Genomic DNA, 17846 nt, shown 5'->3' with positions numbered 1-17846 from the left:
CTGACAAAATGGGAAATAAGTACTTAAAAAGTATTTGGCACTATAGCTGTCACTTTAAACAGTCAAAGCCTCAAATTAAACCTACACTTTACCAAATAGGCTACTCTACTACACCAATTAAAAGTATCAGTGAAATTGTACAATATATAAGACTATGAATGAATTGCAACACAACACCTTTTTTCCTCCTTTAAATATTCACATTTACCATTTCTCTTATGGAACCAACCATGGAGTTTGCAAATATCAATCAGGATAGAAAGGAAGAGCTTAAAAAAAAAAAAAAAAAAAAAATCAGAAAAATAAAAATAAAGTACAACAAGTGACAACATGTAAAATGTTGCTTGGAACTATGTGCTTTGGTCCGATAAACCCAAGTTTCTGGGAAACAGAACACTCCAGTGTTGAGTGGAAGAGGAATGAATATGTGGAAAACATCTCTATTACCGTAAGCTTGGTGGAGGGCCTGTGAATTTCTGGACATTTTTGACTAAAAATGAGTCATTGTATCTTTCAGAAAGATGATTCACAATGCAACAAGACTGTGATAGAAGACACTAAAGCCACCTTTTATGCCCATCTCAGTACCTGGCCTGAAAAGTAGTGACAGCAGTGGTACCACTATTTGAAAGACCAGAGATTGAATGTAAGAATTATTTACCTCACTTGAATCTATGCTAAAAATGTAAAGATGTACATCTCTCCATTTCAGAATGCAACACTAGCCTACAATGAAGATCTTCATGTATACCCTCCAATTCTGCGAGGGCCCCGTTTTATTCCCTAATGTGAATTTCTTCTAAAATTACTCAGCATGTCCGATACCAGTAATATCCAGAAACCGAGTTCAAAATCTGCTTCATTTTATATTCGACTTTAAAGCTCCAGATGTGTAAAGGGGATAAGTTTATCAGACCAAATGCAGCAAGCAATTAGAGATCATGTTATTTCAAGCTCTGGGCTTTCTGCTAGCGGTGGAGAAAACCCATTCACATGACACAGGCCTAAACAATTGAGGCCTGGAAACACAGAGCAACTTATTTCCCATGTTAGATCGTTAAGTGAAAACATGTGTTTCCAGAGTGGTGGTTACATGCTAATTGCTAAAGTGGGGGGCTCCGAGTGCAGCCCACCCTGTTTTCCAAACATCTTACTGTGAGAAAACAGGTTGAGAACACTGGATTCAACATCAAGACTCTAAAACACTTGAATTAAAATCTACGAGTAAGGCAAAAGCATGTTCTATACCGTTCTTGGGTTTCTGATGAAGATCTTTGAGCGGCCGTAAGAGAACTCTTCAGCTGGAACCTGCAGGTCAGTCATCAGCACCTCCACTCCTTGTCTAGAGAAAACGGGGGGGGGACAAAAAAACATCACCAGAAGTGCATAGCAGGCAGCCAAGCCAACCTACAAGGACTCTTAGAACCTTCCCTCACCAGTCATTAGCAGGTTAGAACCTCAAAAAATCTGATCAGTGCACACATTATAGGTGCCATCATACCAACTATACATCTTTGGCGTAGAAGTGGTTTTTGTTGGAAGAAGACTCAGCGTTTATTAGATGCTTAAGGAAGCACTAAAGCTGAAGGAAGTCATGTCAGCAGAAACTGTACTTTTCAGAAATGTCTGCTGTTCCTTCAGGCGTCTATAACCAAGAGCAGGACTTTGATGGGTGCTGGTCATTACCTAAACATTTTACACTTAGTCGTTTCATAGAACACTTAAAAAGGTGTCAATGTACCACTGAGGTCACTTCTCAATTTGGAGATTTAACGTTGGGTTTTATCTGCAATATGTTCTGCCTTTCTGTTTCCTGTCAGGGTTTCTATAAATTTGTGGATGCCATATTAGGCTTTGAGACCTTTACAATACATTAACTTAACATACCAAATTAGTAATTGACACATAACTCAACCTTGTGAGCTCAATGTTTCTACTTCAAGGTGTCTTAACTTTTATACCTTACAAAAGGGGAATCCACATTGTGCCGACCTCAAAATATCTGACAAGTCAATTTACAGCGTTAACACACAACGTAAACATCCCAATTTGAATGCATATTGAAAACAAAGTTTGCTGGATTTCAGCCAAAAGTATTTTTATTAAAAAGTTAATACTTCATACATTCAGTTAGGATGTAAATTAATATAAACTTAAAAATAATCTGGCTGTACTACATTCATCATTCAAAAGTGGCAAGACATACAACCCCACCCCATTCCTGTAAATGACTAAATCCTTACTAAGTGCCTAAAGGTGACTTAAAAACAAGATTCGAGTGTATGGCACTGCAGATAGGAATCAGTGATTTAGCCAGCACAGTGAATGAAATGGGGAAGTCTGATGTAGGATGGAGGAGACAGATAAAGATGAAATGTCTCGACACGTTGCGGCTCAAAGGGGGAATACCGAACAATGAACATCTGGTATGTGACGTGACTACAGCTACTTTCTGTAATGCCAGGTTCATTTCTATGTATCCCATCATTAAAATTTCAAGTATTTTATTTCAGTAACGCAAACAATTAAATGACACTAGTGTATAGGTAATATTTTTAAACAAAAATCCTTTATCTTCAACTAAAAGTAGCTTCAAACTGTTAGGATCATCTAATCATTTCATCTTTTGAACCTTATCCGAGTCTTTTCCCAGCAATCCTCCCACCTGGGAGCAGCTAAACACCTCAGCGTTGGCCACAAACATTCCCGCTGGGAGCCATCCCACATTCAGACACCTGAGAATATTTCCCAGTTGCAAAAACACATTTGAAGGGGTTTGCTTTGAAAACATTTCACTTTTCTGTCCTCATGATCTGCACCAGATTACCTGGCAGGCCCCTTCCAATGCGGCCAGGTGTTTTTGCAGAGCATCTTGTAGCGCTCGAGGCAAGGCTCATAGGCCTGACGGAAGGCGTATCCCGCTCTCCTAACGCGGATGTTCTCCATCAGGCCGAGGTAGCGCGCCTGATGGCAGACCAGGGATCCGTTGAAGACGTGGGATGCTTTTTTGTCATTAGGCTTGATGCATCTGTAAATTAGACATTTATATTCAGCTTTAACCTCTCACAGGAAGTCACTATTTTTTCAGAATACACCCATGTCATTTAGAAGATTGAATGCACCGAATATAGTTTGGGTTCTTTGTTTGGAGGTTGCTCATTAGTGTGCCAACAGATGCTTTGAACTGGAATCCAGCAGTTGGTGGTCGTTTAAGGTTGACTTTTGCAGGATTTCCCTCGGGGAAGAGCTGTTTGATGAGGCTGTGATTGGCCTTGTACATGGCCTGAGACAAGTCCCGGTAAAGCAAGTCGTTGTTCTTGTCAACAAAGCCTTCAACACGATACAACACCTTAATTTAAGAGAAAAAAAGAAAACGTAAAGATTTACTTGTTGTTATTGTGGCAAGGCTGAGTTACACATCTTTAAACTTTCAGTTTGCATAAAAAACATTTCTTCCTTTGTGTACTGGGCCAAAAGAGGGGAAGGGTCATCTGTACCTTGCCAGCGTAGTGCTGGATACGGAAGCAGTTGTGTGGCAGGCTGTGGTCATTAAGGAATTTTGAATTCTTGCTCAGACGGCTTTCAAAGTGCTGGTGGTCAGCGCAGATTGTGTTCAGCTTGTCCAAGAAGGTCTCGTCTGTAACCGTTCCGGGCCTCAGACACTCCTCGTCCAACATGGCCAGAATGCCGTTTTGGTTCTGACACAAAAAGAAGAGATGAAAGCATAGCTTGGAATTTGTTACAGAATTTTATTCAAGTCTATGAACTGGAAACTACGATCTCAAGCTCTGGAACAGAACTCTGTTGGAGTTAATATGACTAATTATTCAGTGCCGTTTTCTTTAGTACCAGATTTGCATCATCAAAAAATAGGTAGTTAACTTACATTTTCAATGAGGTCGCAGATGACGGCATTGTTGAAATACTCAATGTTTGTCCATTCAATGCCCTGTAACAAAACACACAAGTCAAAAATGGGTCTTTCATCTTTTTGTATCAGCAGTTTGATAAAACGGATATTCAGCTGATTATGACTTTGGTACTTGTCATAAACAGGCTGTCATTTATTTGGACTTTATGAGCACTGCAATCATTGATGTGGCAGTCTACATCAATGCTTTTGACATCTGATCCATAGGTATCCAGTAATATGGTGCTTATAGCAAATGCTGATATACAATATCATATATTTTTTTTAATCTGGTTCAAAACAATCAGGACCACTATGTGAGACCATTGTGAATGTGTTTAATAATGTGACATTTGAACATTTTATATTATTTTTTCTCCAAACTTCATTCATCAAATTACAAAGAACTGATGTGGAACTGCAAATTACGAGAACACAAGGCACTAGTTTAGACTGAATGACAATTGAGTGTGTGGGGGATGATATAAAAAGACGAAATGTTCTCGTCTTTAAAACACTGCAAAAACAACCAGACCTTGTATTTACGCTTCTATAGCTCCCACAACCTCATCCAAAACTTTGTAATTGCACATTAATGCACTTCATATCAAGGTCACAATATGCCTCCAGCAGTATGCATTTGTAAGGCCTGATGAAATTAAATAAAAACAAAATACCTAATTAACTTCAGTGCATTTATGAAAAATAAATAAAAAATAGTTAAAGTTTTTAAATCTTCCGTTTCATTTAAAACAGTCCTTGGTACTTAAATGTCTTTTCTCCAACTCTTATTTCCACACAAACAGAGGTCAAAGACTCAGGGGAAAAAAAAAAAAGACAAAAGCACACTTTACAAATTTCCCCTTCCAAAAACAGGCAGCTCACCTATGAAACATTTTTCTGTTTTCAAGTTCACACTTATTCATGGATCAGTGAACTCTACCAATGTGAAATGATTGATATTTTTAAAAAGGTGGATGCAAAGAAGGTATGGCTACATTTATGATTGGTAGTCCTTCCCTCTTCCCCTAGTGCTGTGGTATTTTCCCATGCAATACACTGGACACAAGCCAGTGGTGGAATATCATTGGTGGTGGCGCAAGTAGGGAAGGGGGCTGTGGGGTCACCGCTGTTGCACTCAAACTCAGAGCTCTGAAAACAAACAGAGCCTAAAGGTCCACATCGGGGAGTGTTTACTCTCAACAGAGTGAGGGATCATTTCCGTCCCTGTGAGTGCACAGAATGAAAATGTTGGTGGGTCAGAGATGGGACAGAAAACAAACGATAGAACAGCAGAAATGTGTTCACTTTAAGGAAAAGAATGCAAGTTGAAGTGGGGCAGTAGGAGGGGTTAAATAGTTGAGTGAAATGACCAGGTAGAAGCAATGCTTCAGGGGCCCGCCATAATGGACTGTCGACACAACGAACTGAGTGGTGACATGTTAAGAGATGCAGATGTACAGCTGCAGGTGAAAGGAACAAAATGGATAAAGGCAGGTGTTGAAAGGTAAATTTCCCTGGAGTTTTTAAGCCTTGCATCCAACAGCTTCACACAAAACTTCGACAAGTAAAATTCACAGCTTACCTCTCTAATGTACTCCTCCTGCTCCTCACGCAGAGTCAGCTCGATGAAAATCTGCTGCAGCTTTTCGTTGCAGTAATTGATGATGAACTGCTCAAAGCTGTTGTCCTGCAGGCAGGAAAACATGAGGGATGAGAAACTTAACCTTAAGTTACTTTAACATTAGAACATAAAAGTAGGTTAAACAAAATTTGAAGTGCTTGAATGTTCTATAATACGGTTTGAAATATCTGAAGCTTCTTTAAGCTCTCTGTTCAGACCATTGCACAACAGAACCCATAAGATAGGATGATTTGCACCGTTTTACTCGATTTCCTTGCAAGATATTACATTAGAAGCATTATTTTTGTGTGTCCAATTCAGTATCTTTTCCTAGCTCCTTAAAAATATCTTAAAAAATATTCAGTAAGTATGGGGAATTTGGAAACCTCACTGGTCAGAAAAATTAAAGCTGACAATTTAGATTGTCAGCTGACACATCTACTACAATTGGATGTGTAGTAGATGTGTCATCTACTACACATCCAATTTCTTTGGATCAGTGAGGCAGCACATGTCTTATTGCAGACTTTAAACCTCCACACGCAATTCAAAAAATGGTTTCAACAATACAGAGGCTTCAGGATGTACAACTGCAATCTTATCACCATAAAACCTATGACGAAGCAAATATTTGATCTACCTGTAATATCTCGGCAATGATTATAAATCCTTATCATGGAAAATTCCTGTTAGACTTTGAAGACTTCTTTAAACATTGACTTGTCAGCAATTACTGAACAGCTGTTCCCCATTACCCGAAGAACTCTGGTCAATTACGACAACTAAAAAATGAGTCATGCTTCTTCTAAGATACATTATTGAACACTAGTTAATATTTTCTAAACATAAAAATGCTGTTAGTTTTAGAGCAGGTTGAGCGACAGAACTCAAGGTAAAGGACACGTTTTATTAGTGAAGAGGAAATGGGATACATTGCAACATGTAGTTAGTTTTGAATTTTTAAGATTCATGATTCATTACATTCTCTTGAATAACCCAAAGGTCATTGTCACCCCTGGAAAAAAAAAAAAAAAAAAAAAAGCAGCACACAGGAAAACATAGTCTCCTGCAGTGCCAGCAGATCCCAGGCTGAAATATGTAGAAGAAACCTGTTCGGAACAACGCAGTGACAACTTTGAAGTTTTGCAAAATGCTGTGACAATTGTCTTGAGGAAGTAACTTTGGACTAAATAGCCTCATTTCAAGAAGGAGGCATTTCATTTAATTATTGAAAAACTCATTTGCTTTGGGCAAAGTGAGTTTTAACCTTTCTGAACAATCAGAACATCAGTTCTGTATTGGTATAAGAAGGATTTGAGAGTCTATAAAGCACATCTCTACTTTTTTTGTTGAATTACTATAGAATAAATACAAGCCTTTTCTTTCAGCTTAGCCTGGATTTATTAGATGCATTTGAAAAAAAAAAATACTATATTGGTCTGCTACACCAACCAAATGTGACAAAAGATTTGTTATTTTGGTAGCACTTAGCATAATTTAGTGTAAAGCTAAGCATAGCTAACTGGCCTCTAATGTTAAATCTTGGTTCCCTTGTACAATTGCCAAAAAGCTTTTAACACACAACTAGCCATTCAAAAGTTTCTAAACGCAAGTCTAGATTTTATGATACTTTTTAGTTTGAACAGCTGCTAAATGTTAGATATTATCCAAATTAAGCATTTAGCCATGTTAAACCAGACATTGAAGCACACAGATGACAAATATCAGAGATAACACTTAATGTAGATTTTGAGAGACAAATTAAAGCTAACAAAAGACAGAAAAGAAAACACATTTTAGAGTTTATGCCTAATGAGTGCTTGTTGCACTAAAGTTCAGGCATTAAAATGGCTATGTGTATGGGATTTTTCAAACAATGCAAAGGTTTCTTTTGTATCGTTTCAGCTGTGTGGTACACTATAGGCTACTGCACACCATGAGGAATTAAACAAGATGCTAAATTATGTCTAAAGGATCACAGCATGCACTCCGGCACAGCAAGCAGGCTGGTGTGGGTGTTACTTACTCCTTCCTGATGACCCAGACAAAAACAACATTAAGAAGAGGGGAAGGACTTGAGAGTCAGTGAAATGAACAGGCAGTGATATTAAAACAAAATTACTTATGAAGAGCAGGCGACTAAGATGCATTTAGCAAAAAACAACAAAAAAAACTGTCTCACATGTTTTACATGCACCGACATGCAGACCAGGTGGAACCGTTTTGCCATGTGATACATTTAAAAGTGCATCTGTAACATGTATTTAAGCGATGAGAATTTCCCCTGCAAGTGCACTGAACAGTGTATTTACCACAAAAATAATTTCACCCAAGGGAGCAACAAAGTTGAACTAATCCAAGTGCAGTTTTATCTGCTCTCAGTTGTTGCAGATAAGCTCCACACAGGTAGCAAAACAGGCAAACAGCTAGAGGCTAAAACTCTTTTCTGTTTTTAGGTGGTCCGATTCTGTCGTTCTGGGCTTAAGAAATAATCAGTTGGTTTGATCTGGCACACGTCTTACCTCAAATATTTCAAAGCCGTAGATGTCCAGTACACCCATCACCTTGTGACGAGTTTTACCTTGTGCCTGAAAGGACACCACAACGTCAGCATAGCACAGGAACTTTAACTTCTTTTAAGAGACATTTTACTTACTTTTATGCTTTCATTAATTCTGGTCACCAGCCAGCTAAACAGACGGCTGTAGAGATTTTTGGCCAGAGCATCTCTGGCATAGTAGGCCTGTGAAAAAGATTGTAATAGATGGAAAATTGAATATTGCTCAAATAATTTGCAGTTTTCTCATTTTAAACATCAACTTTTATGCATGTTATATGCCTATGTTTATAATACTCTTTTTCAAAAGACCCAATCTGTGTCTTTTGACACCGATTGTGTCAAAAGACACAATCGTTGTCTTGACACCGATTGTGTCAAAAGACTATCGTTGTCTTGACACCGATTGTGTCAAAAGACAATCGTTGTCTTGACACAGAATGTGTCTTTTGACACCGATTGTGTCAAAAGACACAATCGTTGTCTTGACACCGATTGTGTCAAAAGACAATCGTTGTCTTGACACAGAATGTGTCTTTTGACACCGATTGTGTCAAAAGACACAGATTGCGTCTTTTGACACTGCAAAAGTTTTTGCATCTTGCAAAAACTTTTGCAAAATGCAAAACAAGAACATGTAGGAAGGATAGAATACAGATTGCTTAGTTTATAAAGTCATATCAAAAAGAAAATGAATAAAAATTAAAATGTACTCAATACCACCTGACCAAATTTTGTGCTATTTAATACAAACCTATACACAAACATTTTTTTGAAGGATACAACTTTTTATTTTTTATTTTAATGTTCCAGACTTATTGGTTAATTATTTATCTGTTCCACATCTTGAATTGAAATGTCTATGCCAGCAGTCCCCATGTAATGTGACAAAAGCCTAACCTCTGAAACATGACCTAGATTTTCATTTCCAGAAGGAACAGCGCTTATTTATTATGTAAAGGTTTTCATGTGGCATTGACATGGATCGGCGTTGGCAGCCAACGGGAAAGCAAGTCAAGGGGAAGAAATGACCCTTTATTTTTCTGCGGACTGTGAAGGAATGAGAGAACAAAAAAAAMCAGAAATAATCGTTTTAACTGGTTTAAAATTAAGTTAAGAAAAACTCTGACCTGAGCAACATTCAGAGTGGTGGAAACTTTTTCCATCTTGGCCTCAACTGTTCGGTAGCTGAAGGCCCTCTCCAGTACAGACTGCTCGGTTCCTAACAGCTCACACATCTCCTTCAAATCTACAAATAAAAAAAAAAAATACATTTTTCCAAGTTTATTACCTCAACGATGAGAAGCTTTACATGCTATAGAAAGGATTTCGGACATCCTGAAATATAAAATAATACTAGAGGGGGAAAGACGGTGCAACAAATCAGAAGGGTAAGTATACTTAATATGAACAATAGTGACAGAAACAAAGGACTACAGGAAGTCAGTTTATATGATATGCTGTCTAGTTTGGAGTGCTCTCAAGACTTGACAAACTGCCAATGAACAGCAGCAACAAACCATGACGCCATGTGGAAAATATGTAAATTAAATATTTGCCTTAAGAAAACAGCTGTTTGAATGATAACATGCAGGTATTGTGACAGAAATCATAAAACATTTGTTAGCAGAATAACTGGGGACATTAAAGCAGCCAAAAAATGGGCAGTAGCTTTAGAAAATGTCATTTCTAGGTCAAAAACTAGGAATATTGTTTACAACACAGAAATTGAAGACATTTTGCAGCAAGGCTACAAGCAAATACAGGTAATTCTAGCTCTAACTGCTATGGTACACTCTAGAAACATGATTAATTTGATTTAAAACAAAAAAAGACAAAAATAAATAAACAAATGAAGGACGAGATTAAACTTACCATTTTTGTCTTTGATGCGACTCTCATCCATGCCATTGCAACGCGATTCTGGCTTGAATTCAATGTTGCCAAGCTTTAGAACAGCAGCTACAAGCTCCAGCACAGACTCCATTTCATCTTCCATAAAGCCAACAATCTGCATGGCATTCTGTGGATGAAGAAAAAATAAATAAAAATAAGGTTAAGTCAGGGATAGGCAATGATCTGGTCCATCTCTACATTGCGCCTCCTCTACGTGTTCCTGCAAATATGGCTTAAATGTCTTGCACTTTTACTTCGCCCTTCAAAATAAAATTTAGAAGTTTGGATTTTTTATTCATTTTTTTCCCACGTTTTGTTACCAGTCTCTGACGGCAATGTTTTAAAAGCAGGATGTTGTCTAAACGGGTGACTTTAGGTGGCGATGCCGTGAGATAGCTAGGCAAATTTAACAGCCGATACTTTTGTCACTCAAATGGATGAGAGAAACAAAGACGCAACATTATCCAGTAAACGCATGAAAGCTACAAAGTTTAAGTGTTTATTACTGTATATCAAAATCTAACAAGCTGACATTCAATATGCCATGTCAGCAGAAAAATTGTTTTCCATTTGTAATAGAAAATGATATTGTGGTATTTGACTATTCAGGAAATGACTGGTCCTGCATAGTTCATTGGAAAAGGCTTTAAATCAGTAATACAATAGTCAAAAATAAATCAATCCATCAATGAACTTTTTCCTGTTCATTAAATGCATTAGAATGGAACAGTCTCTCTCCCCCAGTTTTATGGTCAATTTTTAGATTTTTTTTTTTAAATTTTTAATTCAGCAGTTACCGTAACTGGAACGCCGTGTAGTTCCTTTAAATCTAGACTAAAACCCACCTGCTTAGAGTTGCTTTTGAACCATAATAAATGAAACACTAACCAACATCAATGCTTAATGACAGCACTTGCAAAATGTAATGTTTTAATCGTTGATGACTTTGCATTTTTATGATGTAAAGCACTTTGAACTGCCTTGTTGCTGTAATGTTGTATACAAATAAAAACCTGATTGATTGATGGACATAACAGCTCCTGAATTAGATAACTGGAAGTGGCCAAAATTAGAAAAGGAAGATCACACCTCAAAAGAAAACTGAAGCTCGTCTCAGCACACGGATGCCTGATTGGTGCAGCAGAACAGGCAAGGTACCAAACTGGAACCATGCAATAAAGCTTGTGAAGTCCACTACTGAGGTGTGATCATAACACTAAACATTTACTACAACAGGTTTTAGATCTTCCAAAATTTTATTTTCATCATGTCTAAACTGTTTTAATCCAACAACTGACGAAAAGCTACTTCGGTTTGAAAGAAAAAAAAAAAAAGATCCAGCAAGTCAGAAATCTAAACACCATCAAATATTACACTAAATACTTCACAAATGATTGCCCAAGTCTGCTCTGACTCAAAAGGAGGATATAAAGTGGCGGGGGCGATTGTTTGGAGGGAATGTCCCTTTGTGTTTCCGGCTGGTGAGGTGCAGCTGCGCCGGGAATGCTTTAAGTTAATGGGAAGCAGGATGTGAAAAGTGGGGAAACGAGGACAGCTGACCATTACAATTCAGACTGACGAGTCTTGTGCAGTAATTTAAAAAAAGCCTGCTAGAACTGGACCTTGTCTACTGGACCACTGCAGTAGATAGACAATAACCCCATGTCTCGTTCCGTCAATGAGGAATGGAAGAAACATCACAGAACAAACACACCCAGGATAAATGTAGTTTTTTTCCCCCTTAATGTTAAATGCAAAATCATAAAATTTTTTATGTTGTAGTAAAAATTCAAGGGAGAAATCAAGTGGAATGTTTATGGAAATAAATGGGAGTGAGATAGAGGTGAACGTTTTGCCAGTGAGCAGTGACTTTGATGCATTTTGTTTGTCCTGTCCAGGAGATAAGAGCTGACCAATCTCTGCCCTTTGTACATGAATCATATTTAACGCAGCATGACGCAGATAAAAGGTAAGTCGATACTCAAAGTCAGCAGAGCGTGAAGTTGCTTGCGATTAGAGTGTGCTAGTGTTTGTTTTAACTCAAGCTGTCCATTTTTAAAGCAGAGGTCATTTTACAAGTTACAAAACATATGTAGTCATTTTAAATTGTGCTGAGTAATTAAAGAATTTCAACAACTCATTGAATAACAGAATGTCCAACAAAAATAAAACATATGGCTTTAACATTCAATAAGACAATACATATGGCACAAGAAACAATTCAAGCATTTTTACCGGTTTGAGACTGCAAACTGGAGTGTGAATTTGCATCATTTTCTGTGTACACCCAAACATTTGCATTTTCAAACAGTAATGCAAATGGTTTTTACATAAATATATTCCTGGAAGTATCAGTTAAAAAAAAGATTGGAACAAAAAAGTATTACTTTCACACCATGGGAAAGACTTATTTCCATAAAGAGGGGTATGGCATTGCTTAAAAAAAAAAAAAAAAAAGCTGGGTGCTCAAGTATATTAATTAAAAGCTTAGTGGAAGGACAAAATGTAGTAAAAACAGGAGCAGATTACACAGAAAACTGAAGATTGAGGAAAATTGTGAAGTAAAGATGGTTCAAAGTTGGGGGAAGATACTCAAGGACTGAACTGTAGCTGGACATAACCAGAGCTACAACTTTCAAAGTGGTAAAGCACAGAGTCCAAGTTGCTTGAGGTTTAGTGTTAAATTCCAATGTTTGCAAACCTTTAGGGAGCCAGGCCATCTGCTCCCGTTTCTCTATGGTTTCTTAAGTCTGAAGCCAGTGCAAGTCTATCAGGAGGTTTTAGAGCACTTTCTCCTTCCATCAGCTGTATGGAAGTGGTGCCAAAAGTATCATTACCTTTAATAACTATGGTACTGTACTTAACTGGCCAGTGGACTCACCTGACCAAAAGAATCTGTGGGCTGATTTAAGAAGAAAGCTGGGTCACAAAGCCTACAATGCAGCTGAACTGAAAGTCACCATTAAAGCATCCTAGCATTCTCATCTCAGAAACAGATTAATCCTCTCCATGCCACACCACACTGATGCATTAACTAATGCAAAAGGAACACCAAGCAAATACTGAATGAATATGTACTTAAACCAATTAATATGTCCACAATTGTATCAAAAGTCCTTTTGAGTGTTACAATCTTTTCCAAATAAATTCAATTTGGGGTTTTCATAAGCCTCAATGAACAGAAATTAACCCCTAAAAATCTTTCAGCGTATAGTAAATTCATCTAGCATAGATTTAATAAAAGACCTTTTCATTCTAATCCGACATGTGGAGGTTTGTGTTTGTGCAACTTACTCTGACTGTCCTGAAGTTGGCTGCATCATCCAGCCCACTGACCGTGGCAGAGTCCAGGCTCAGGTAGTTGTACTTGCTGAAGTCTCGCTCCAGCTTGAGCTTTTCTGTGACAAACAATGCGGTTGATCTTTAATCTGCATTTTCTCTCAGTATGTTTAACAATCAAAGCCTTAATTCCATTGAATTTACAATGCACACCTGGAGATTCATAGCCAAGAGGCATTGCCATGGCAAACACCACAACAAAAAAAAAACACACAATAGTCATTCAAAAGAACTTTTGCACGATGCTTCCACAAATGAGTTATTGCTGTGACCACTGTTCTCTGGGCTTGAATTGCAAACTTAAAAGCCCACCCCATGTAGGAACAAAGAAATCTATTCCTCTTGTGGGCGCACGTGTCGGGTTTCATTAGTGGCTGCATTAACTACAGCAAAACCCAGCCCCTCTGATGCGAGTACTCTAGGGGTCGATGACCATTATATTGTTCAGGACATAAAACAATGCCTTCAGAGCAGAGAAAGGCAAACAAGAGGGAACAGGTTTCATTGCCTGGCTTTGTTCAGCGCAGTGTTTGTTAGGCAGGAAGATCAGGTCGTTAATGTGTAAGCCATGTGTTCCTGCAGCTGCAGACCTGCTGGAGGATGTTTTTTTAACACAAGGTTTTCACAGAAGCAACTGGACAATTGTTACAGCAAAATGTCCAATTATGTTCACCACCCAACACCACATCAATGTGAGGCAAAGGACAAAACAATTATCAGTCTGGGTTTTCCAGCAGATGCTGTTCTGATGTTTGCTTCATTAATTCTTGCAAGTCATGTACAGTTTAAAGCTGTAACTTCTTTCATAAAACATTTGCTACATTATTTAATTAGTCTGCATTATGCTACTTTAGCATGATACAGATTGTAGTTTGGGTTTTGTTCCCAGTATTTTACAGTGCCATTTCAATTTAATTTCCAGTCATAACATTCACATCAATACTTGCATGGCTTTTATTTGGCTTCAACAACCTTTCAGAAAACCTACTCAGCGTGTCGTCTGAAGCTCCAGACAGGAGCTGATAGAAGATGTGGAAGTTCCTCTCTCCTCTAGGCTGCTTCACCACTCGTGACTTCTCCAGCAGATCTATAAGAAAACAAAAGGAAACTATGACACACACCACAAGTCGCCTTTACAGGAGTTTTTTTTTACTGCAACTCTTAGTGACCATGTGGCTACCTGTTCCAATGTAATACCTGGTTTTATACAAATCTCAAAAGGTGGTCCTTGTCAAATCATATTTGAAATGCCTTAGAAAAGTATTCATACCCCTCAACTTTGTTTTGTTACAACCACAAACTTCAATGCATTTTACTGGCATTTTTTTATTTATTTTTTTAATAGTCGGGTGTAGGAAATGATACACCGACTTTAAATATTGCCCTCATAAAAATCTGGAAAGTTTGGAATGCATTCGTTTTCAGCCCCTTGAGGCAATGCTTTGTAGAGTCATCTTCCACTGCAATTACATCTGTAAGTTATAATGTTTGTCTCCAAAAGTTTTTCAGAGTGAAATGGGGGGAAATTTTTTTTTTTTTAAAAAGCGTTCCGTTAATGGCTCAAGCTGCATCAGATTGGAATAAAGCCACAGATTCTCAATTAGTTTCAGGCTAGGACTTTGATCGTACCATTCGAACATGATTCAGTCTTAAATTATTCACTTGTTGCTCTGGTTGTACTCCTAGGGTTGCTGTGCTGTTTGGAGGTGAACCTCCATCTTAGTCTCAAGTCTGCAGCCCAGCTTTTTTCTCCTCAGGATGGATCTGTATTTGACTCCATCTTCCCTTTCAACTCTTCTTCAGCAGGGATAGAGAAGCTGGTCCAAGTGGAATGATGAGTTCTAAGGGATGTGGACTTATTTCTATACCCAAATCTGCTGCATGTAGGTTAAATTATAAAATTTGAGCTACATGCTACAGGACCTTTCAGATTTGTTGCAAACTGCAAGCTAGTTGGGTTTCTGATGGCTTTCTTCTGTATTCCCATCTGCTTAGAATAAGTGAGGTTTAATATAAATGCATATTCCAGTAGTCCAATTAGTAAAAAACTGCAGCATTTGTTTTTAATTTCATGGCCAAATTAGAAAGACAAAACGGTATCGTTACTTAAATTTTCATGACTGATCCTTCAATAACGGTTTCGCAAGAAATCTGCATTGTTTTCCTTTCATGTCAGCTCCACACCACTTTGAGTTGCTACATCACAAACTCAATAAAGATGCATTTTGGCTTGTGTTTATTCATCAAACTAGCATAAACCTTAAGACAGAAATATTTTTGAGAGGCGACGCTCGTCATTTTTCGTCATTTAGGATCCAATGGGTAGGAAGAAGTCACTGAAATATTTCACACGTCAGCCCTTTCTGCTGAGCCGTTGACCAAGAGCAACAGAACCTGATTAAACAAGCACTTTCATCTACTTACTGCATCAGGCTAACAGGGATTCAACTAAGGACTGCCTGCAGAGCTCAAAGATACTGCAGACTGCTCCACAGCCTCTTCACTTCAAGTCCAACTGTGCAGAAGACTTTTTAGACAGAATTTCTTTTCAAGAAGCGCTTTATTTTAGGAAAGCTAGAAGTTTTTCACACTTTTTGCTATTGTAACCAAATGGCAAAAAAACTCTCATCCATGAGGGGAGAGAAAAAAAAAGTTCCATACTTTCAATGTTTAGAATAAACTCAACACACCGGTGGGTGGATGGGTGCAGAAAGGATAGAAGTAGTTTGCAGTTGATCCACAGATTTTCTGCAAAGAGCGAATTACCGGGTCTTTCCGCAGTGAGCTAGGGATGTCGGGGTCAGCTGAGGATCAGGCTAAAATGCAATTCTGCGACACCCACAGGTCATGAATCACATAAGTGGCACTTAGGAGTGAGCACATCAATAATAGAACACCCATGACTGAGGTCTGCAGCAGCAATGTGGAGCTGTGATCAAAGACGCAGGAAGAAAGTGAGATAGAAGACTAGCAAAAAGCCACTTCTTATAGTTCAGCTCATTTTTCTTGATCTTAACATTCAGCTGAGGGCTTTTGGCACCATTACGGAAAAGCACAGGGTAGGAAAGAACAAAAACTATTAGTTATTCTCAGGGTCCTAAAGTGAGTTACACCTGCAGAGTGCAAAAATCTGGTCATGTTGCAATTGCATTTTAAGGCCAGAGTTCCACATTTTCTGTTGCACACCACTATAAACTAGATTTATTACATGCCCAGTTCACAGCATGCTCCCACTGGTGATTTAACATGTTTACAAGTCAACATAATGTGTGAACAAAACCCTGTATTTCAATCAATCAATCAAATTTTATTTATATAGCACATGTCAGCAGCAAGGCATTTCAAAGTGCTTTACATAATTAAAAACAGAAAGTCATGTAACATTGAATAAACAGTAAAAAAGAGAAAGATTAAAAAAAGATAAAAGCATTAAAACCTGCACCCCTTTTCAACCGGGGGGGGAGGCGGGCGCACACGCACCCCTTCACACTTTCAAGAAGGGGCACCAACATGTAACAAAATTAAAACAGCATTTAAAAAAAAAAGAAAGTAATTTGAGGGAAAAATTGGCCAAGATTTATAGAGAACTAAATTAAAAAACAAAAGCAATCCAGCTAGTCTTGCATCTGCTTTCACACCCCATCTGTCAAGCCGTCCATCCAGCCAAGTCTAAGCGAGTCACATGACTATGGCTCTTCTCCACAGACTATTGCCAGCGTTAAACCGACTCAGGCAGGCAGGGAGACAGAAGCACACTTGTGTGTCTGCCATTAGTTTCCGTCTTTGTTCACAATGTTTTGTCTGTGCTGGCTTCCCCTGCCAGAGGTCACAGAAACAGAAGCAAGATCAAATCAAAACAGGCAAGGATAAGCTGTCGGGGAGAATGTCAGGAATGGGTTTCATGCTCCCTTTTGTTTGGTCTGACTTCCACCATCCGAAAAGGTAACATTTGGAAATGATTTATATATGATGTCACTGCAAGACACAGAGTGAAGGCTATACAAGATATTTCAGACCATCAAAATATAAATGTTTCCATGGCTATACCAGCACATCAATTACAAATCTGAAGAAGTATTCACATCCCTAAAACATTTACACATTCTGTCACATCAATTCCACAACCGAATGTATAAAATACATCGTCAGACTAATGCAAAGCGCAGAATTGTGAGGCTGAAGGAAATGGTTTTTAAATGAGGGATTCATTCAAGAGTATAACTTAATAAAACTGATTTTCAGAATATTAAATACATCTCTGTCCTCCAATTTCACAATTGTATACTTATGTTGCTCCTTCACAAAATCTAGTAAAATAAAAATGGAAATATGATTACTGTCACAAGGCAATAAAGATTGAGTAAATTCTCAAAATATTTTCCATTAACCTCTACTTTGATTTAAATCAGTTTTCTCCATTTGTACTCACAGTTGCTGATGACTCCACCCAGCGGATCTCCTTTGAAGTCAAACTCTATGTCCATGTATTTTCCCTGAGGGTCAGAGTGGAACAGTTAGAT

The 17846-nt window shown here is 38.1% G+C and overlaps 1 protein-coding gene across 3 annotated transcripts in view; it reads right to left on the bottom strand.

The window, feature by feature from the left end:
* myo1b (myosin IB) overlaps positions 1-17846 on the bottom strand; it is a 67278-nt gene that overhangs the window by 11059 nt on the left and 38373 nt on the right. For all 3 annotated transcript variants that reach the window (XM_008402816.2, XM_008402832.2, XM_008402844.2), the window contains exons 7-19: positions 17756-17819; positions 14315-14413; positions 13282-13385; positions 9967-10114; positions 9222-9340; positions 8191-8277; positions 8057-8122; positions 5496-5600; positions 3887-3949; positions 3498-3698; positions 3123-3349; positions 2828-3028; positions 1249-1342 (exon numbers count right to left, since the gene is read on the bottom strand). In XM_008402816.2, coding sequence (XP_008401038.1) covers positions 1249-1342; positions 2828-3028; positions 3123-3349; positions 3498-3698; positions 3887-3949; positions 5496-5600; positions 8057-8122; positions 8191-8277; positions 9222-9340; positions 9967-10114; positions 13282-13385; positions 14315-14413; positions 17756-17819 — 1578 coding nt within the window. The remainder of the gene's footprint in view (positions 1-1248; positions 1343-2827; positions 3029-3122; positions 3350-3497; positions 3699-3886; positions 3950-5495; positions 5601-8056; positions 8123-8190; positions 8278-9221; positions 9341-9966; positions 10115-13281; positions 13386-14314; positions 14414-17755; positions 17820-17846) is intronic.

This window comes from Poecilia reticulata, linkage group LG2 (assembly GCF_000633615.1).
Source record: "Poecilia reticulata strain Guanapo linkage group LG2, Guppy_female_1.0+MT, whole genome shotgun sequence".
NCBI lineage: Eukaryota > Metazoa > Chordata > Actinopteri > Cyprinodontiformes > Poeciliidae > Poecilia > Poecilia reticulata.
The sequence above is the reverse complement of the archived record's forward strand: the minus strand, read 5'-3'. Positions and strand labels throughout refer to the sequence as shown.